General features: G+C 43.6%; 1 protein-coding gene across 2 annotated transcripts in view; it reads right to left on the minus strand.

Moving 5' to 3' along the window:
• Positions 1-4392: 4392 nt before the first annotated feature.
• The window catches only part of IL17RA (interleukin 17 receptor A), a 36169-nt gene continuing 17607 nt past the window's right edge, over positions 4393-22954 (minus strand). Inside the window, exons 3-13 of one of the 2 annotated variants that reach the window (XM_075005759.1) lie at positions 21448-21594; positions 19052-19176; positions 17565-17691; positions 15029-15076; positions 14757-14917; positions 13387-13464; positions 12899-12977; positions 12789-12803; positions 9308-9409; positions 8305-8337; positions 4393-7723 (exon numbers count right to left, since the gene is read on the minus strand). In XM_075005759.1, coding sequence (XP_074861860.1) covers positions 6198-7723; positions 8305-8337; positions 9308-9409; positions 12789-12803; positions 12899-12977; positions 13387-13464; positions 14757-14917; positions 15029-15076; positions 17565-17691; positions 19052-19176; positions 21448-21594 — 2441 coding nt within the window. In that variant the 3' untranslated portion in view covers positions 4393-6197. The remainder of the gene's footprint in view (positions 7724-8304; positions 8338-9307; positions 9410-12788; positions 12804-12898; positions 12978-13386; positions 13465-14756; positions 14918-15028; positions 15077-17564; positions 17692-19051; positions 19177-21447; positions 21595-22954) is intronic. The other variant, XM_075005769.1, reaches the window with a different exon arrangement.

Raw genomic sequence — 22954 nt, forward strand, 5'->3', positions numbered from 1 at the left:
ACACAACGGAGCAGCTCTTCCCAGTAAAGTACGCCTGTCCTTGCAACAGGTTTTCTCTAACTTTTGCACCTTTTATGGTGTCTGTTTCCTCCTTTGTGTGGCATACCACATTTGGATCACATCCTGCAGTGGCAAGGCAGGTTTCATTGTTTCTTCATTATTCCTCAGCACCTAAGCACTGATGAATGAACTGTCCTGGCAGCTCCTGATGATTACGATGGGCAAGACTTTAACAGAGACGAAGTGGTGATGAGGCTTTCTTGCATGTCTAGTCTCGTGCACATATTTGACCATAAAGAGGTTTGCTGCAAAGGTACCAGCTGTTTTTCTGCCCATGGAGGTGAAATGAGAAGACTGGGAACCCCCCAGTTAGGGGAGCTTCTGGGAATGGAGGGGAGGGGCAACCAGCAAATTTCAAAGGGCCAACCTGGGAGCTGGTTCCACCCTTCCCCTTGCTGAAAAATGTCTACCTCTGTGCTCAAATCTTGTTGCATCTTGTGCTGACTTTAAGTGCTAAAGAAACAAATGATTCTGAAACTGAACCGACATGGTTCAAGGGCTAATGCCCTGCAAGGATTGAGACGTTTATTTCCGGTGAGAACAGGGTCACCTGCTTGTTTAAGAAGCAGTATCTGTGTATTAGGGGTCTTGTTTTTCTGTGGATATGCATGTTTTTACGGCTCAGTGTTTATTTTCTATGTGGACAGTAAGGGCACCCGCCACTGGGATTAGATAGATTAGGAAATTTGGCAGTAAGTGTTTGGACACTCCACCCCTAAAGCTGAGGATGCAGCCTGTGAACTGTTCTCTGCCCCAGCAGGGCATTCTTGGTGCTGCTTGGCATGAGCAAGGTGCCAAACAATTTTTTGTCCAGATGTGGAACATGAAGTGCTATAATGAGCCACTCTCCCCTGTGAAAGGGTCCCAAGCAGTACTTCACACATGGTGGTGTGAATGACCCTATCCAAACACTCTGTCCTTCACGTGCCTGGGGGAGAAGTTGAGGTGTAGAGGAACCAGGAGAAAAGCACCATGTATCAGTCTAGCCCAGTAGAAGATGTGACCATTTTACTCAGCTGTAGCTCCCTCTGGAACGTGTGGAACTCAAGTAGGGCCAGCCATGGTTTGAGGAATAACTTTTGCTCCTCACAGCTGCTTTTTGATAGGACTGCATTCATGGAGGAAAGCTATATTCCAGTGTCCTGTTGAGTTAAAAGAGGGAACAAAGTGCAATCAACCACTAGCTAAAGTCAGTGGCAGACATGTACACCACATGGGACTTTCCCCATACATTCCTCCTTCAACCCTTGGGCTGCAATGAAAGTCATGGCTTTAGAACTGAAGCTACTGTGCAGCCTCCCCCCCACCCCCACACTAGGTGGGTGTCCTACTTTCCTTGAGCTCTGTCATGCAATGTTTACAAGCTGAGGATTTCCCCCTCTCCTTCCCAGGGGTGGAACTGTCTAAATTGCCATTAGACTCTTCACTACCTGAGCACTACAGCAGCCTACAGCTGTGGCTCAGGAACAGCATATGTAAAGCGCCCATCAGTCAGAGGCTGAGGTGCAGTTGACAGGAAGGGGATTGGCTTGGAAAAAAATATGCGATGCAGCTGCAAAAACCTAGACTTAACTTTCCCACCAGTGCTTTATTTTTATCTGAGCCCTGAACACAGTGCTTGGTAAGGGCAGTTGTGTCAATTCTGGCCCGTGGCCTTCTCTTTGGTGACTTTTATTTATCTGGACAACCTGGTGCTGTGAGTGACTGTGACTGTAAAACTAAGTACTGTGGACTTTTCCTGCGTAACCTGAGATATGCCAAGGGGATGCTAGTTTCCTGGCCAAAAGGGAGAATGGGCAGGTGGGCCTGGCTGCATGTACAGATTCCCCCAACATAAAGTCTAATATTGATCAGAAAACATACTCAAGAGAACAAAATATTCAAACAGTAACAAAGCCATACCCTAAATTAGGTGTACTCTACACCCTGTTGTCAAACAGCCAATTTATAGAGTAGAACTTACTTCAAAAGAGATGGAGGGAAAAGCTCCTTTAGCCCAAAATAAACCTTGCTGTCACTTCTACTTCTGCTAAGCTCACTTACAAAACATGAAGAATGTGATCCAAGATACTGACATTCATACACAGGTTGAAGTTCTCTAGTTCAGCACTCATCTAGCAACATCCACAATCCAGCATGATTTTAGTTAGCTTGACAACTTCTCGGTGTGGTCAAGTTTCCCATGGTCCCATAAAGTTTGTTTATAGCCAGCAGGGCTGGCTCTCCCTGTTCTGTGCTTTTATTTAGCTGTAATTTATCCCTCAGTATCACCTAACAGGCCAGTAAGCACACATGATCTAGCAACACCCATAATCCAACATGATTTTAGCTAGTTGGACAACCATTTATCTTGGGTGTGGCCAAGTTTCCCATGGTCCCATAAAGTTTGTTTACAGCCACCCGTCCTGGCTCTCAGTGCTCTGTGCTATTATTTAGCTGCAACTTTATCCCTAAATGTCTTCTAAGAGCCCAGTAAGCAGTGGAAGCGTTGGTAATGTGCTGTAAAATATTGACCTCCCATCATTTGGTAAACTCTCTTATCTGGAACTGGTCAGGTCCTGACAGGACTGGACTGGAGAGGTTCAACCTGTAGTTCAGAGAATAGAAGCCACAATAGAACTATAAACTTTTATTTTGATACTACATCACAGTAGATTGTATCAATTGCAATGGAACTGTTGCAACAGGAAGTGTCTTCTCCCATCTAAGAGACACCTATGAGAAAAAGACACACTGGCCATTTATCTACTTAGATGGCAGGGTTTTTTTTTTGTTGTTGTTTTTTAAACCTAATATCAATGTGACAAGATTGTATAATACGTGCTTTATCCTTAAAGGCTACAATTGTTCTCTGACTCTCAATGGAGCATACAAAAGGCAGCCCAGAAAATTTTATATATGTTGCTAGAGATGGCCCTGTAGACACCTGATTCTGTTTATATCGAGTTGTTCCCTCTAGTTGTAGTCTCTTCAGTATCCCTGCCATCCACCAACCACATTAGCAGCAGCTTGGCTAACACTAGAACTTAAATCTCTTTAGTTTACAAACTAGCCCTTGCTTTTCTGCAGCCCCTCCCTTGTTCCATTGAACAGATACATTCACAAATGAAAAATTACACCCCCACCCCAGCCTGTATTATATCCAGTCCCCCTTCTCCACCCCTATCAAGCCACATTCTCTCCTAGTCAATATTTTTGCTAAACCATAATCTGCCCTATGAAGATAAAGACCTCTCAGCATTCACCATGTCACATCAGTGTTCAGATTACTTCTGCACCAGAATTCAACTAGTTAGGGGAGGAATTGGTGGGTCCAGGCCTCTCATTTACAAGGCTAATAAACCCAAAGAGGTGGATAGGCCAGGAAGGGGAAAATGAAATTAGAGAAAAAAGGAGTCAGTCTGTGGCCCAAGGAGCCTTGGCATCCCCACTAGCATCAATCTGAGTTTGTATTTTTAATAAATGAGACTGCTCTTAAAATAAAATTCAACATTTATGATCACTTGTGTCTTTCCCTTTGCGTTTCTTACCAGTGTATTGTTTGACTATTGCAGGGCATGTTGACAAACCAAATGACAACAGTTTACATAAAAATGGTCATTCAGATGCAGCTGCCCTCCCACTTTGATTACTTTAAAGTAACAATGGATCTTCTTCAACATTTACTTCCACATGCAGAACCAAAGGAGAAATTTTAATGCAAAAGGGCAGCTACTTGAAAAGAGTAAAAATGAGTCAAGAACAGCTCAGGCAGCACTTCTAGGCTGAGCTCAGTACATTTGAAGATATTACTTGAAAAGGATTTACCAAAAACAAACACAAACATGCAGATAATTGTGAAATCTTCATGGGTTTACAGCAAGATGAAAGCATTAAGGAAAGTACTTCTGGCATTTTCCTTTCCTCATCTCTAAGAGGAATAACACTTTCTCCATCTTCAGTAGTCAGAGATGAATGCTCATGGAGCATGTCCAGCTCTGTGCTATTTATACATGTAACCCCCACCCCTGTGTAGAGTTTGACAAAGTGAAGATGATAATGCGCAGAACCAGGAGCTAGTTGCAGGAAGTTCTCTGGGTGCTGCTCTGTGGCTTTTCAGCCACAGCTGAACAGGTAGTCCTACACTTGGACAACTCAGTCCTACAGATAAAATGTTGACAGCTGCAGGCAAGTAAGTTTTGTGGGGAAGGCAACTTTCAGTGAGCGGTTTCCCCTCCCTCTCTCACTTTTCCCCAGTAGTACCCCTTTTCCTGATCATCTTGGCATTGCGTGTTTGGTTCAGTGCATATTTCAGTGCTTAAGGGGACGCGTCCAGCATTGGTAAAAATCAAATGAAGAATGACATTCTAGATCCTTTATTTAAGTGTGTGCATCTTCTGGAAATATATTGTTCTTTTATTAAAAAGAAATGAGAAAAGAACTAGATACAAACTTATAAAAATATATCAGCATTAGGTGCATAGTCAAAAGTGGCAACATGGACAAATAGCTACTCAAATCTTTCAGTTGAGAGGCCAATATACAAATCATATAAAAAAAGAAATACTTGAAGTTGTTCAGATGTAATCAGCACCAGGTGAAGAAAATCAATTAGCTATCCCAGGAATGGAAAAGTGTTTCATGTAAATGGCAAGACATACATCTTGTTGTCCAACACACGTGCAACTGGCAAGTTGGAAAGGCAGAATCTTGTATGATCCCCAAAGGGAAGAGGAAAAAAAGGCAGTCTGGTGTTGAGGCTTTTACTCCACAAAAAGTCATTCTCTAGTTAGCTGAGTTGAATAGACTGCTGCAGTCCATGAGGTAATTTGCACCTTAAATAGGTTTACTTTTCAATCTAGCCCATTCCAGGAGGGGCAATGCTGGATTGTTCATTACAGATAATGTTCTGATTGTAAAAAACAGTTTTGAAATGTCTCCACTGATGAGTTTCCATCACTTCTTGTGGAAGACGACTTTGCAGTCCACTAGGAGGAAATGTTTTTCAACGTTTAGCCTGAACCTCCTTTGTTCAATTTTATGCTAATACTAATTACATCCCCAGGGCCCATCTTACACTGGTTTCATTACAGCATTCCTCACTTGTGGAGTATATTCTGCACCTTTAGACAATATCTGTTCAAGCTATGCTTACTAGTCTGGGGAGTGGTGTGTCAAGCAATTAAAATTTGCAATTAATTTCACTTTTAATTGCACCATTAAGCAATATTAGAACACAATATCCTGGATGGGCCAATCAGTGCAACAGAGAAAATATATTTCCTCCCAATCTATGATGTGAAGACTATATGCAGCGTTAAAGCACATTCATTTTTCTCATGTAACTGCACTGCAGGCTTCAAGCCTATTTTCTGTCCATCAAGCCTATGTTTCTTTTGGTATTGCTGCTTTTCAAGTATCTTCCACACCACACTTGAGGTGGATGTACCAGGGGACAAAACTACCCCTTTAAAATGTTCATCCCAATTATTGCTCAGCAGCCTGCTACTCTACTTTATGGCCAGACAAGTCCAGTGATGCCAATGTGAGTAATGCATCAGAAAATCTCAGTGCCCAGGCACTACCACAAGTGGGTTTACTGGGATCTGTCATTTCTGGTTGTGATACGAGGCATACATTATTACAGCATTTATAATAAAACTTAGCTAATGAACTCTGATATCAGAATGAGTCTTTACCCTGTCTTTTCCATACCTCTGACTTTAGGCCTCTTCACCAAGCTGTACAGATGGTGTGACATGCATCCTGAGAGATGCAGCATGATGGATCACCGTAATTTGCCTGTAATTAGTTCCAAGTGAATTCTATACACAGTAGAATTCTTACTGAGTAGCAGGTCTAGTATCAAATCCTCCACAGAACATGCAGCAGACTAACATTCCTGTCGTCTTCTTCAATTCAGAGATTGCTTAGGAGGTAACAGTTGTGCTCTCAGACATATATGAAGGTGGACCATACCATACCCACTTGGCAAGTCTGCCTTTGGGTGACAGGCATCAGTGAGATATTTCCTGCTTATTAGAACAGAGCACTTATGAAGGTAGGAAGAGGAGACTGCTTGAACAAGAGTGCTGAACTTATACATGCTGCCTTCCTCCAACCCTATTTGTCAAATGGGATGGTCCTGGACAAACAGTTTAAGAGTTCTCTGTAGAATGACCTGTGTCCATCATCCCACCCATGTGCTCCCAGACAGATTTTTGCTGCATTTCCTGGAAAAGCAGCTTCTGTTGCAAGCTCTTTAGACTGTCCAAGACCTCTGGACAGAGATACTGAGGAGGCATCTCATTTTCCTGTTCATGGTCCTCCTCCTCTTCCTCCTCCACCGGATCATCAGGAGGCAAAGGGGAACACCTGGAGATATAGCCCTGGTCTGATTGCACTGACTGTCTCTGATCTTTGCATGGGTTATTGAAAACCACCACCTGCTGCTGCTGCTGCTGTTCTTGAGCATCTTCTTGACAGAGAGAAGGCTCAGAAGGAACGGCACTTTGCTGGTAAAGAGAGTACATTAATCCCTCCAGTTGCTGCCTCACTTCATTTGGGAAGTGGTTTGCAGATCTCTGGTTATTTGATGATGGAACATCAAACTCATCATGTAGGATGATGCTATTCTTCATTGGGACACTAGTTGCTAGCAGAGGGATTCCTTCCATCCAATCTGTGTTGGTCAGTACCTGATGACTAGCTGCATTTTTACCATCTGTAAGAGAGACTGGCTCCACCATCTGAACTGGAGGTGCGTCATCCACAGGAATCATCAGGGTCTGAAAAGTTGGATCCTGCTGTGGATTAAGCTGAGGCTGCAGTGTAAAACTTCCACCCTCATCTTCGTTCACGTGGAGGATAACTGCACAACAGCTTTTGGGCTCAGGCTCTTGAACATGCAGCTGCTGTTTCATAATTACTCTATCAATCAGCATTATTTCCTCTGGTATTTCCATGTCCAGAGACTGCAGATCTTCCTCATCTTCTGAGTACGTGTTTTCTTTCTCAAACCAATCAGGGTGCTTTGTCTGCCATTCCTGGAATGTCTGTATTGCCTCCTTTAATTTCCAGCCACTGGAGTTTTCAGCGTAGTTCTCAGCGGTGATCTCCTGGATTTGATGGATCCGCCCAGGTTCAAACTTCTCCAGATCCTGGATCAAAAAGTAAATATCCTCAAATTTGTCCATCAGCTGGTACTTGGATGTGACATTGAATGGGTCAGGAATATCTTTATATTCACATATACCTTCAAAATAACAGACTATATACATGCCAAAACTAGCTGGCTTTTTGAAGTCTGGCAGGATCAAATTTAAGGCTGGAGTGAACATATCTCCAATAGGCTGCCATCGATCTTGCTTGAGAGACACAGCTGTTCCCTCCTTCCCCAACATAGCCTGCCATTTGGCCCGGGTGCCCCGAGAACATAAAAGGATGATCTTTGAAGAGAGTTCTTCCATTTCCTTTTTTTGTCGAGTAAGCCAGGGTAAGACTCCGATTTCTGAAATCTGATGCTTTTCCAGCAGGTCCAGGACTACCTCTGTACCACAAACTGTGATCAAAAACTCAGCAAACTTCAGCACCACATCTACATAAAGTGGGTGATCAGCAGAGTAAACAATCCAAACCTTCCGGGATCTCAGGGGTGGTGCAGACAGCTGTGGAGGTAACAACTCTGAAAAAGATGGGAAAAAGAAAACCCAAAAACTATTCATTCTAATTGCATAATACATGGGTACCCAGAAACAATTAACTGACCAAGGACCCACTGGATAGGTAAGTATAACATGGCATGTTCCAACCCCAACAAAGCCTTGTGACATGGCTCCTACTCCTGATGTTATACCACAAGCACAAAAAGCTCCCCTTCAGACACAATTCTAAAGGCACTCCTCAAGTAAAAGATAAGCTCATTGCCCTGACAGGTCCCCAGATAATCAAGCTTAGCTCTAGGATGCACAGATGGGCACATGCAGTCACAAGTCCATCCTCATCTGAGATACAGACCTGTAGCTTCTAAAGGATCTCAACTGACAAAGCAGCAGCCCTGTATGGGAATAGAAAAGCTTCACACCAGGTTGTTCTCTGTTTAAGGCTGCTGGTGGCCCACAAGTTAAAGAGGACAGCTTTAAAGTTACAGCAATATTTTGGTATCAAGAAACATCAATAGCAAATTAATCCCTCTACAGTCCCTGTACAGCAGTTAAAGCAGGTTCCTAGAATGGACTCTCCAACAGCACAGAAAGAATCGCTTACCTTGGCCAATGCTGTTGCTCCCATTTTGGAAGCCTGAAAAAGAAAAAAATACACTGTCAAATCTGAAGAAATGTAAGTTATGCTTTTAAAAATGATCTTGTCCTTCAAAGACCACAGAGCAAACATCTTATAGTGGGGATTTCCAATATCAAACCTAAGGAAAAGCAATGAGTGATGATTAAGTAGTCCACTCAAAGTCTCTTCCATAGCCAGCTACGAATTTGCATTACTGCACCTCTCCCCTGGAGACAGAGAACACACTTGTCAAACCGGCTCTTAGTCCCTCAAACAGAAGGCTGTAGTTGCCCAACTAATCCCCCACCTCCATCATCAGGGTACATTTGAGGGAGGGTTAAATCTCATTTGCAGAATATTTGCCATCCCTTCTCTCATACAAAAGTGGTTACCACAGAGAGCTGTGTTGTACGGATTAGCACAAGTCTCTACAGGTTGGCATAATGTCTCCTGGTTACTAGTCCCTGTTCTGCCACTTGCTCACTGTATCACTTCGGACAAATGACAATCTTTGTGCCTCACTCTGTTTGGAAAGTGCTACATAAATGCAAAATGTTGCAGCAGAACTCATTTCTACAGAGATCTTAAGAGCGAATATCAGTAGGTTGGATAAATAGGAAGTTTCAGTTCTGCAGGCCTCATGTTTCACAGTAGTAGGATGGGAGAAGCAGATCTGCAGAAGCTTAGCTTCAGTCTTACGGGAACACCAAAAACACACAGGATGGAAGCAAAGACCCACTTCTAGGGAGTCAGATTTCCCCAAAGTGGAACCCGGGGCGGCATAACAGACTTTTAGCTCAAAGGGTGTTTGGAAAAACAAAAGGATTGCTTTGTATTGGGGTACTACACATCCCCTGCGTCACAGGCTGAAGAAGTTTCCTGATAGAAGAGCATCATACAGCAAATTCAGGCCAATAAATGAAGAGAAATGATGGAAATGTCCCAAGCATGACCTTCAGTCTAACTCCCCAGCGGACATTGTCCTTACCTACTTGTTTTCGGGTCATGTAAATAGCACCAGCAATGACAGATCCCACCAGTAAAATGCAGATGCCGGTGATACACCAGTATAGCCACATAAGTGGATCATCTATAGCACAAGAAGAGCAGTGTAAGACACAGCTGTACATGGAGTTTCATCTACCAACACAATGCTATGCAGAACACCAAAAGTACTAGGAAGCAGCAGTAATTCCTTCATATAGCACCCAACTGGCAATGCCAGTTATGGCTGAGAACGCTTAGACTCCTGTTTTTGGGTGCTTGGCGTGCCCCGCCCCTTTTTTAAATTAAAAAAAAAAAAGGACCTTCTTCGGAATGTAGTGTTCAGCCTAAAACTGTTTTGGAAATTTGGGAAAGTTCATTTATTTGCTTGCACTATTACAGTATAACAGTTTTAAACATCAGAAGAGACAACCTTAACTGTACACATACATATTTAAATATGATAAATTGTGACAGAACATACCTGTGGCCATATCCAACACATTACTGTAAATTTTTGTTCAAGGCATATCTCATTAGGTATCATTTGAAAATTCCTGATTTTCTGATCAGTACTGCTCTGATAAAATGTGCGTGGTAACAGTGAATATTATTAATACCACATAGTGGAATCTCATACCACATGCTCCCAGCAGAATCATAGAATACTAGGACTGGAAACGTGCATTTTGCTTACTTTGCGCATAAGCAGTAAACAGACAGCAAGCAGGATGAGAAACAAAAGAATCTCCAACTGGTTGGTGGGGGGGAACAGCAGGGAACATCCGTCTCTAAGCATCTTTTGTCTCTTGGTATCCCATGGGAAATGTTTACAAGAGAGGGTCTGAACTATCAAAAGGATGGACAAACATGCCCTCCTGCCAGTTCCCAGCACCTGAGGCAATAACTGAAGCATTTGCTAAATTCTGGAAGAGGTTCTGATCTAAGAAATTCAGTCAGTAAGATCACTGAAAGCATGTGGTGAGACAACTTTGCTTTGACTCTAACATAGTTAAATTGGGCACCACATGCCAGTTATTCCCGAAAGTCTGTTAAATGAGGGTTTATTGCCAACCCGCCCTCGCCAGACTCCCCCAGCCAGCAGCCCTCCTGTCCCACTCCAAAAAAGGGCCAGCAATTCACCAGTCATCACCACTGGAGCAGCAACTGCTGGAGCCCACTGCACAGCTGGATCTGCTGGACTGTGGCTGGGGATGACCCGCTGCGCACAGCTGGAGGCACCGGTGCTGGAGATGCCACGTGTTCCTCTCAGCAGTGGTGGGATGTGTACACGAGTGTCATATGCCCGCGTATGTGCCCCACCCCTGCTGAGAGGAGAACATGGTGGCTCCTCCAGGCCATGGTAGCGTTAAGTCCCTAAATTTTTTTTTTTTTTGGGGGGGGCGGGGGGGCGGGAGGAGGCTGTGTATCATAGAATCCTATGGCTGGAAGGGACCTCAGGAGGTCATCTAGCTCAGACCCCTGCTTCAAGCAGGATCAACCCCAAATAAGTCATCCCAGCCAGGACCTTGTCAAGCCAGGACTTAAAAACCTCGAGGGATGGAGGAGGTAGGATTTTACAGATCCCAACGGACTTCGAGAACGGGGTTGTCTGTTGTTCCTGATGTTGGCTAAATCGAGGTCTATAAAATTGAGAGTTTACTGTACTTTAAAATCTCTGTCGTTACACTTGCTTTACCTAACCCAGTGTGTTTCAACTGAAGTGTCTGGGAAACTGTTTGGGGTGGCAAGTCGAGGACCTGTTTCTTTTAAAAAGATAATGGACTTACTATAGCTTATATTGTCCAGGTTAGGGCTGGGCTGTACAAAACAAACTTTTGTGGGGGGAATACTAAGACTGGGGCCGTGTGGGGTCACCCTGCAGAACAACCAAGACTCGTGAGAGGCAGAGGGTAACCCTAGCGTGGCTGGCAGACTACAGTTACATACAGATATTCAGGTTGTGGCTTATGTGCTGAAAGACTGCTTGAGAGCTACTACATCACAGCTTGTAAGGCACCCAATGTCACTGGACAGGGTGGCAGCTTTTAATTAATCTTGAGTGTATCTTTGTAAGCCACAAGCACCTTTTTACTGTGTACATTTGAACAACTGGGCAAAACAAAGTCAGTCAGTCATGTTCCCCCTGCCCACCCACTGCTTTTAAGCAGCATACTACTAAACAAGTAGTTCCTTTAAGAAAGATACAAATGTGGATCTTTTCTCCCTTCCACTCCCATTATATATAAAAGAGTGCACCTATCTGCATGTGTGTCTGCATCTGTGAATCTGTTTGTTCAGGAAGTCCTCCTGCATGTTAAGAGCGAGGGCCACCAAATCTGACATGCAGTTTTCTCTTACCTTGACTTAAAGCAAGTTTGGTTGTGCCCAGAAAATGGGAAGTGCCAGGAAGGGACTGTTTTCCATAAGATGGAAAGGGAGGGAGCAGAGAGGAGGAATGTGAAAGGGAGGGGCACACACAGGAGGGATGTGGTACTCTCAGTGGCTACTCGGGGCAGCAGCGGCAGCACCAAGAAGAGCCAACAGGGTTGGGGCTCTGCCATCTTGCATGCCACCAAAATGCATAAGTAGCCCCTCTGCCCCAAATCTGGAGCCTGCCCTCCCCTTGTCCCAGTGGAGAGCCTGCAGGCTGCAGAGGGGGGAAACCACTGGAGGAGAGGGCAATCCCCAGAACCTGGCCCTCCACAACAGGCTGCAGGGAGCAGCTGGAAGCTGGGCCAGCCCACAGAGCCCTAGCTCCCACAGGACAAGAATGCAGCCTCAGATCCCTCCCTCCCAGGGAGCTCTGCTCTGGCCCCCCTTAGGAAGAGCTATTGGCAAGAGCAGAGCCACCCTTGCTGCCACCACCAACTCAGACCCCCAGTGCTGAGCCCCTTGCCCTGAGTCCTGCACCTCACCACCTGTCTTGACTTCTGCACCCCTGTACCCTGCCTTGAGCCTCCCACTCCTGTCAGTGAGCCTGGGCAATCCCCTGGGCCTGCAGCTCCAGCTGCTGCTGTAGTTGGAGTTCTGGGCCTCTTTGAAACACCATGAAGCCTGGTGTTGTGTTGCTGCTCCACAGTTACCTTGTCCACCTTGCCCTCAGGCCCCTGCTCCTTCTTTCTGCCAAACCCTCACTCCAGCCTTAATGTTCGAAAAATACTAATCACTGAAATAATGTATGTACGTTTTTAATTTATTTAAAAAAAAGCACAACAATTACCCCAGTTAAAGACCCAAGCAACACTGGGTACATACACTAGCATATGTCCCTCTTTTAACACCAAACATGGCAGCTCTATTACATTTGGCTTTCTGGACTGCACACATCTAAAGCCTGTGGCAGGATGACTACTTGCAATAATAATCCCACACCTTGCGTGTATTGTCTCGTGCAAGCAAAATTAGTTGATTATCTATACTACACAGAGGAAAAGAAGCACAAAAAGGAAGATTTCAGTAGCACTAGGAATGAGTTGTCTTACCCACAGGAGATATAACTGTAAAGGAATGAAACAGAACAGAAAGTTAAATCAAGGCTCAGCCGTCAGCAGTACAATAATGCAAATCTAATGTAGAAAAAAGGAATCCTTACTTGGAGCAGCTGAGGGACATGGGATGACAGCTGAATGTCTCAGACAGTCAGTACCACAACTAGCAAAGAATGGTTGAATCTGGAGATATGATTAAAAAAATCAGAAAACATTTCTGGAAGTAACTTTGTGCCTTGCTTATGTCCCTGCTGTAAATTTTGAGACAAAGATTATAATCCCAGTTTTCCTCAGAAATAAAGGATTAGGGATTCAGTGACTACCTCCTGATAACACAGAAAGAAAGTGGCTATTAGGGATGCCTATAGCTCTGTCAGTCCCAGTTCTCTCAGGGAAAGTATGGGACACATGATGCAAGGATGAGCCACGATATGTAGAGTGTTCATCTATATGCCTGGTAGCATACGTAATTTTTCCTGATAGACAGGCAAGTGGGGATTGATCATGGACTCCGTTGTGCAAACAATGTAACATTCAGAGAACGCTCATTACCCACCTCTCCTTCCTTGAATGAAAAAGATTGAGATCCTACCTGTATTTTGTATCTGCAACAGGCTTTTAAATTTTTCTCAATTTTGACAGTGACATTCACACGGTGCTGCAGTCCATTCTGCAGAGACAAACAGAAAAAAGGATTATGAAGGAAGGCAGACGAAAATGGCATGAAGATCTGAAGAAGGGAGGATAAGATTGGATAACAAGATGTTACGGTACTAAGCACAGAAGGTTTATAAAAGACTTCAGTAGAAGCTGACAACTGCCACAGAGAAGTCCCACAGAAGAATAAAATAGGTCTTTCAGCAACTAGCAGTGGGAGATACATGTGGAATACTCCCTTCATTGAATACGTGGCTTAAATAGAGAGTTAGGCAAACTGACTTTCTGGTTCACCGGCAATTCTGAAGAAAACAAAAACATGTTTTCAGGTAAAACTAAACATTTTATTTTGATGTTTATTTCTAAAATTAAAGGTTGTTTCAAAATAAACTCATTTTGAACAAAAAGCCCCAAAACATTTTGTTTAGAAAGTGTCAAAACAATGCTTTCATTTTTTGGATTTTCTTCTTTTAAACCTTAAAACATTCACAACTGACATGAATTTGCAAGACATTTTTGGTAATACCAAGTCTGCATTTTTCAACCAAAAACATTTAGTCACAAAGCTTTGCCCTGGTCTAGTATTACAGTTGTATGATTAAGCACCCAAATCAGAGACCCCAAAGATAAAATGTTACTAAACAACCTTAATGTGTTTACTTAGGTTATTTAATATGTTTAAACATCTAACGTACAAGATTTTGTTTAGTTTCAAACAACATACAGATGTTTTTGCATTCTTATTTGGCTCATTAGAACAGGCAAGTGACTGATCTTTATGGACTACAATGAAATCCTTGGGGACAATGCCAACTGGGAGTGCCTTTTTCCTTCTAAATTGAACCGTATACATCTGCTAGGTATCTTTAGCTATATGTCCCACATTAATGATCCTGATATGCATCAGTAAGAAGGATGCTCAGTATGGAAGAAATGGGATAGACCAGCTTCTCTACATATACACAGCGGCCAGCTACACCCTTGCTGCAGGGATGGGAAACAGTGTCACTTTTCAGGAGGTATTTTTTCCTGCAAATTCCCTAGGATGGGCAGACTTCAACACTGGTATTTCAAGTTCTTCTTTAGAGAGTCAGACTTCACAGATTATAAGGCCAGAAGGGCACATGGATCATTTAGTCTGACTTGCATAACAGGCAACAGAACTTCTCTGAATTAATTCCTATTTGAAATGAAGCATTTCTTTTAAGGAAAAACAAAACAAAACAAAACATATAACTTTGATTTAAATAACTGGCATTTCCGTTTCGGTTTGAGTTAGCACAGATTTGTGAGGGAAGATGTTACCTCAGAAATATCATGAGTGGTCTCCTTACATTGCTTTTCATCATCTGGGAAACTGGTCACATGGATCCGGTATCGGGCTGACTCCACCCCTGGGTTAAAACTCACCAACACTGAACTGTCATCTAGACTTTTCCCATTAATACTGGGCTCCCACAGGCTGCCTGCAAGAAGTATAAAATACCCCAGAATTGCAAAAGCTTTCAGCAGCACTTAAAACCTACCACCCCCTTCACTCCCACTGCCTTTAACAGACACCAACAAACCCACTTCACCTGTCCGCATGCATGGTATGGTTCTTTTCATCACAGGATCCCTACAGTCTGCAACAAAAAAATGTCTGTTAGTTTTTTTGCACAGACATGTTGCACAGAATGTTGGACACCCCTTTTCTCATTAGAATTCAGATAGCTTAGTTCACTTTAGAAGGGTGAAGCCCTTTGTTTCAGGGTAGCCATCACCAAACTAATTACTCTCTCAACACAATAATTAAAAGCAGTATATCACTGCTGTCCAAGCGTGGAACATCTTGTCTACTCAGGTCATGTTTTCATGGATCATTCCAGGACACAACTTTCTAGTTGGAAAGACTATTCTGCAGCCTTGGCTGAGGGTGGGTTTGTGCAAAGATGCGTCTAAGCTCTAAAGAGGTGAGTTATGATTTCATGCTGATCTCTGGAAGTACAGAGGTTCACAGCTGCAGACCCCTCCACCGAAGGTGTCCTGCCACCATTTTCAGTGAGCTCACCCTGGGTTTCCATTAGCTGGAAAATCCTTGGTGAGTAACACTCTTCTGCCGTTACCTTGTTTCTCCAAGCTTGCGTTGGCAGATTGGACTGTTGAGTCTGTGGAAGATCAACAGCAGGCTGGCTCAACCTCAAACAACCGTAAGCAAATTGACTACTTGGGCTCTACAGCTCTCGATCCACTGTGATCTTCGGGAGAAGGGGGAAACAATTCACTGCCCTTTCCATCTTCTAGAGGGAAAAGATGCCTCATAACCTGAACCTCTGACTTCCTTTTCCTGTTTGGGGTTATACAAATCATAAACCAAGTCCTGATCAACAGGGAACTCTTGTGTTCCCATAAGCCATCTATTTTGATGGAGAACGGAGCAGAAGTAGGAGGCACTATTTGCAACAGGCAGGAGGCAAGTGTAACTCTGAAAACCAACAGCCCACCCTTTTTCCCCAACTGCTCACTCAGCACCCTGTGAGTTTCGCAATTTCACAACTGCAGATTTGCTACCAAATTCATCCTTGGCAACAGAACTTTGTTCAGATTTTAAACTCTTATTATAATAAAATTTTCAAGCCTAAATGCCTAAGAGAGGCTCCTAAGTCAATTTTAGGAGCCTAAAAAAACAGCGGCCAGTGCAGTCAGCTGGATTTCCTGTTACAATAGATGCTGTCATACCTGGCAACCGTGGGACCAGGAGGTTGCCAGATATTTAAAAAAGTGCTGCTTAATGAAGAGGTGGCTGGGGATCTCTGGCAGGGGACCCTGCCAGCAGAGTCCAATTGGCAGCTCTAGCCCCGGGGGCCTGACAGGGCACCAGTCCTGGGCAACGGAGGCAGCCCCGGGGCTGGGAGAATGCTGGTGGGCATGGGGCCAGGGAGTGGAGCACCACCTAAGCCAGAGAACCCCAGCAGCCCCAGGGCTGAGAGCTGACAGCTCCAGCCCTGGAACTGGAAGGGTTAACCTCAGCAGCTGGGACTGGGAGAACCCTGGGAGCTGGCAGGGGATGCAGCCCCGCAAGCAGCTCCAGCTGGGAGTACCCGGGGAGGAGCCAACAGGACGGGTACTGGTTATTTGAGAGTTCCAATTTAACTAATACCAGATAAAGAGTTTACTGTATAAATCTTTTTATGGGCAAATTTTCAAAGGCACGAAAAGCTGTTAAATAATCCTACTAAGTCACCAGCAATTGAGTGCCTAGCTCCAATTTTGCCTTTAAAAATCTTTCCTTAACTACGACTTGAAGAGTCTAATTTTAGGCACTCTGGTTTGAAAAATGTGGCTTATTTCTAGCCTTCATGTTTGTGAAGAAAACTGACAGAAAGAAACACACCATGCTGTTTGAATCTGTAAAGAGCCTGCAAGATTAGCGCTCAGTGTGAATTGCCTCATTCACCTCAACAGGGGTCACATCCATGTATTTCAGTGCTGTGCATTTTAGCAGAAACACTCAACAAATGTCCTGACTCCAGATCCAATCTCCCAGACTGGCTACTGAACCAGCTATGGTTTCTCATTTAATTCCAAAACCCAATTTTCCAAAAAAAGGATTTGAAGCTGCTCTAGATTTTCCAGTTTACTACACTGGAGTCCTTCAGAACTCAGGAACCAGGCCACAGAATCTCAGTCCAGATTTTCACATGGAACACAAAATGACTTGGGCACACTGCCTCCCTCCATAGAAGCCATTGTTACCTAGAAGGAAAGTTTATTCTCCGCAACCTTCTCTCCAAGTAGAGCTTTATGATTTTGGGGTATGGGACAATAAATACACACACTCTGAAAGCTTGGATGGGAAGGGTAAAGAATGCTGCAGCACTGAACCTGGAGCACAAACTCTGTTGAGGAACAACAGTAGCACCATCAAAGCCTGGACAGAATGTTTATGTTTTGAAGAGAGGAGAGCAGGTCTTACAATTCTATGAACAACACGACTCCCCAGTCATGTTTGCTAACAAAATCATATTCCAGTTTGTTTGATCTGGTCTAGCTGGGAAAAAAGCTTATTCTTAGTACCGGCAAAGCAATGTTCCCATCTGAAGGCTTAATAAAAGGCGTCAGAGGATCACCTACCAGGCACTGTGTAAGATGTGGATTTGCAGTTGTGGTCTCCACTGGTGCCCAGTTTGGGCAGGTGATGGACAGTCACTTGGTACATTTGCCCAGGCTCTACCTCAAAGCGGTTGAAAGTGAAGTTCCACTGAAACAGAGGATGAGGATACGATATTTCAGACAACTGATCTGTCAAGACACTGAAATTAATAGCTGATCCTGGTCTGACCCCCACATTTCATCTTTTTTGGCAGCTAGAGTGAGAAATGAACTCCAAGCTCATTAAACCTGCCTAGAATTCCCATGGTCCTATCTCCGTGCACCTGTTCAGAATGGGAAAGCTAAGGTTACTTTTGAGGCATTCTTAGTCACAAATATCAGACAGGTAGTCTGTATCTTCGAGAACAACAAGAAGTCCTGTGGCACCTCATAGACTAACAGATATTTTAGAGCATGAGCATAAGCTTTCGTGGGCAAAACATGCATCTGATGAAGTGGGTCTTTGCCACGAAAGCTCATGCTCCAAAATATGTGTTAGTCTATAAGGTGCCACAGGACTATTTCTTGTTAGTCACAAATGGAAACTCTGAGCTGAAATGGGAAGACACAACCAAGAAATCATTTAATTGTCTAGACAGATTTCAGTTATGTTCCAAGTTGAAGAGAAGTTAAATAATAATGGGGAAGTTGAGGGGAATGGAGTCAATTTTATCCATTACAATTTACATGAATGAAATTGCGCAAGCCAGAATAAATTCTGCAGTGCTCTGTAAGTGTACATATTCATATGGATAGCCAATTCTTTTACACTGATGTTTCTCGATTCTGCATCAGTACCCAGAATGCACTTTACAGTGAAGATCACTATGTTCCGGTACACCAGAGTTTCTCTCCAAAGTATCTTTAGTCTTGATCCTAAGAGGTACTGTGCATGTGCACACGCTATTGTCCTCAGTAGAAACTGTGGGTACTTAGCATCTCTCTAGATAAAGTCCTAAATGAACAATGAAGGGCGTGGAAAGACTTTGAGCACTATTATCCAATGCTTTTTTGCAAGGTGTGGTTAAAAAATTAAAAAAGATTTGCATCATAAGAGTGGATTAAAATTATGCTGTAAATGCCACGACTACCATAAATGACGAAATGATTCCTAAGAGTATTCAGAAAATCCTCTCTGCTGGACACAGCGCACACACGCACACACACAGGGAGTCCCTGTAGCCCAGGAAGGCAGTTACAATCCACAGGACAGAGGAGTTGGGAAACCTTATCATGACATTGTCCCCATTTTACAGATAGGGAACTGAGGCACAGAGTATCTGATTTGCCCACGGTCACAGAAGAAGTTGAAGGCAGAGCTGGAAACTGAATCCACGCTTCCTGAGGCCCAAGTTCACTGCCCGAATTACAAGGCTGTCTGTGCTATTCACTGACAGTTTTGCTATTTGAGTGAAGAGGAAACAAAGCTGAGGGTTAGAAATCCATCTCTCAGAGCTCTCTTTACTCACCCGGCCTCCATCGGGACGGACCTGAAGCAGCAGGTTGTTCTGAAAGTCAAACTGGGCACACATTTGTTGATTATTGTTCACTTGTAGTACAGCTATCTCTGCTCCCCGAAGATACTGGATGCTTGCTGGGAGGATAGTGAAGGGGAGAGGTTAACATTTTTTATAGCAATTTCAAACCTAAAGATTTTATGCCACTCCATCTGCAGCAATTGCCAGCATAATTAGGATATGTCACAGGTTCACTCCTGTTCTTTTTGTCCCATCTGACAACGCAAATTTACCAAGTCCCTTACTGTCAAGCTACCTTTACGTGACTGGAGTAGCCCATAAGCTGCTGCATCAGCTCATGGGGCACTTAAACTGACAAGGGAACTAGCACAAAGATTCTGGCGAAGGATCTTAAGACTGGCTGCGAGAAGGTGAATTTGGGGGGTCATAGTATCAGAAGCTGAGAAGTTCCATTTTATTCATAATGCAAAACATACTTGTGCTGAGTTAACAGGCAGCAGAAAGTGTGTATTGTAGATAAATCCAACTGTCCAAACTCACTCCCAGAATGTGTCAGTGCTACAAGCTGCTCCTTCTGTCCTCCAGGCTGGCATCTCAGGGCTGGTCTATACAGTTCTGTACCATTATAGCTCTCATTTTAGAAACAAGCATCGTTAAATCAGTACCATCCTCCAGGGGGAAATGGTTATCCAAGGTGCTTGTATTCAAATAGCTTGTTCTTGTAAACTAACTAACACCAGATAGGAAGAAGGGGCTTTTGAAGACTGGAAGGTCCTTTCAAAAAGTCCCCATCTCCACAGGCGGCATGCAATTCGAAAGCCGCACTTTCGAATGGCCATGGCTGCCATTATGTTAATGAGGTGCTGCATATTCATGGCAGCACCTCATTAGCATCTTTTGAACTCGGTCATTAACATGCCCCTTCCAAAAGGAAGGGGCTCGTGTGGACACAGCTTCTATGTTTCTAAACTGAGGTAGTTACACTGGTACAAAAACTGTGTTTAGACCAGCTCTCAGACAACTCTGGAGTGCACCGCCTGACTCAGACACTTGGTATTGTTCATTCTGACTCCAGCAATGGTCTAGGATTGGGGCTGCCACGCATGTGGTAAAAGGACTTCCTGAGTTTGTGAAAATCAAGTATGTCTGAACAGAGAAGGGAAAAAGCTGAAGATCAAAACCTGCAATGTTCCTACACACCAACCCCTATCATCATTGGTATGAATTTTACTAGGTTCCCCGCAACAGAGCATCTGTTAAGAACCGAAACACGCATGCACATAGGATGTCTGGGTTGCTTGACGCAGATTTGATTATCCCAAATGGAAGTAACAAGCCTGGCATTCAAGGCAGCTGTAAACAAATGACTTTTATTTACTCTGCCTGGACAGAGTCCCTACTTGAACTGTTCATAGCTTTATATCCTTCTCACACACTTCTCACAGGGCGACCCACTCATTCCTCACTTGTCTGTTCCATTAGGCCTTCCCCAACTTATGGTGTTTCAGACCTATCTTTTTGCTATTATGAGTCCTTCAACCCTTGGCTTATAGTAAATGGAATGTTTTCTGACTAGTTCCTCTTGCCATCAGTGTATGCACATTTGTAACCCTAGGTTCATGCAACACCCATCTGCACATTTTCAGATCAGTTTGGAGTAAGCCTCGCTCAATATTGTAGTTGAGTTTTTCAAAGTACCTTCTATGAAATATGAATCTGATTACAGAGGCAAGACAGACAGACTTGCCAAGCCTCTGGGTAAGGCGGGGGGGGGGGGGGGGCGCGGCCAGGGGTCACAGTTCTGCACTCGTGAAAGGGGCAGAGCCTTGGGTAGAAGGGGTGGGGCCACCCTGGTAGTCATCACAACTGCTTGGGGCACAACACACAGAGCTCTGACAGAAATTTAAAGGGCCTGAGTTTCTGGCCACTGCTCGTGGTACTGGCCAGAAACCCCAGGCCCTTTTGAGTCACTAGGCCCCAGGGCATTTGTCCCCTTTGCCACCCCCGGCAATGGGACTGTGATTAATCATTTTAAACGTTCCAGTTTAGGCCTGTGAACTGCAGGTCCCTGTCAGACACGAGCTGCACTGGGAGTCCTCCCTCAACTTGGCAAAGTTAAAAACCACTATTGTGATATTTTTCCTCACATTAAGAGCTGCCCTTCCATTTTAACAGTAGTGTTCAAACGAGGGAGGGAGAACTGCACTAACATTTACTCACTTCGTGACCTTTGACCCAGAAGGTAAGCTGTCCAAACCCCATCTCAAAGCTCTACTTCCACAGCTGGACTAGTGAATGACAGCAAACACTGCAGTCCTATCACTGTTTTTCAGAGATTCTATAATTTCTCTAAGCACCTACCCTTCCACGTCTAAGTGATCACTCACCATCAGTAGCTACCTTCCACTCTATTCGCAGCACAGGGAGCATACTTCCCTCCTTGTCATGGAAAACACCTGGGTGGACATCAAGAACACTTGGAGCAGACGGAGTCCATGTGGAAACTTGTAACCAGCTCTGGTCCATGCAGGTACCTGTCAGTCAGTCAAAGTTGTCTCTTAAGCATATTTCCATCCCAACTGTCGCTGGTGTTTATGTCAACCGTGCCCCACTGCTGGATGACCTAAGACCTGCTCAAGTGAATGCAAATATGCCTTCCCCTAGTGCAATAGCTTTCAATGTTCTTCATATGTGGACCCTAAAAAGTGGAAGTGGAGATACAGACCCCTTTGGAAACCTCTGCTTGTGGAATCCTAGCGATTCATGGCCCACAGATTGAAAACCATTAAGCCCTTCTGGCATGCTCACTGTTATTTTCTTCATAGTTCTTGTAGTGGAAAACCATTTTCTGAGAGAAGGTGCAACCAGCCATGCTACGGGAACTGTGAGTGTCATAACATGTGTGTCTTCTGGGGAAAATATTTTCATAGTTTTTTTTGTTTTTTTTTTTTTTAAAAGGCAAGAAAGGGAACACTACAATCAAGTCTGATCTGCTCAAAACAGACCATACTATTTTGCTCAGTAATTCCTGCATCAAATCCACAAATTCTATTGAATTACCTCATATCTTTTTAAAAGTCTAATCTTGATTTAAGAATGTGAAGGAGACTTAACCAGAGACCTATGGTAATTTGTTCCAATGGTTAATTTACTTCAACTATTTCTAGTTTGACGACGACAGCTTTAGCTTTCAGCCACTGGTTCCTATGTTTTGCTAAATATATTCCCATCCAGAGGGCTCATTAAATCAACATGGCTTCATGTTCAAAGAGTTGTGTCAAACAAACCTAATTTTAAGATTACAAGCTTGATTAATAAAGGTAACCGCATAGCTGTCCAATACCTAATTTATTAGTATACAACATAGTGATTAAAAATAGCTCTGGTATTAATAAACAATACACTGAGTGAATTAAGTAGTGGCCAACTGCCAACTTTGGTGTTTCTTTTTGAGATCTGTCAATGGGGAGTCATCCTTGAAACAAGGTGTTTCTAGTGGTGTCCATTCTAGGCCTAATGCTGCTTGGTGTTTTTAATCAATGGTCTGGAAATAAATATATAAATGTTGCTGATAAAATCTGTGTGGGATGGATTGATTTAAATCACCAAAAAATTCATCGATTTAAATCAAGTTACCAAAAAACTCCCTAAGACCAACTGTAGCCATTGAACTCATTGGTACTTCAGCTTTTTGAGAAAACAATTATAGAATGGGGTTCCCCTGGAAAAGCTAAATTATGCAGAAGTAAAATAGGGAATAAACGTATGGCATCACCATTATGGTATGTGGCCATGATGTTCCAAAGTAAGGGGCATGTATTATGCAATATAAAATAAGAAAATGACATTCAGTGGCACCAGGCAATTCCCAATTTCTCTTATTGCAGCTTTCTG

Source organism: Carettochelys insculpta, chromosome 1 (assembly GCF_033958435.1).
Source record: "Carettochelys insculpta isolate YL-2023 chromosome 1, ASM3395843v1, whole genome shotgun sequence".
Lineage (NCBI taxonomy): Eukaryota > Metazoa > Chordata > Testudines > Carettochelyidae > Carettochelys > Carettochelys insculpta.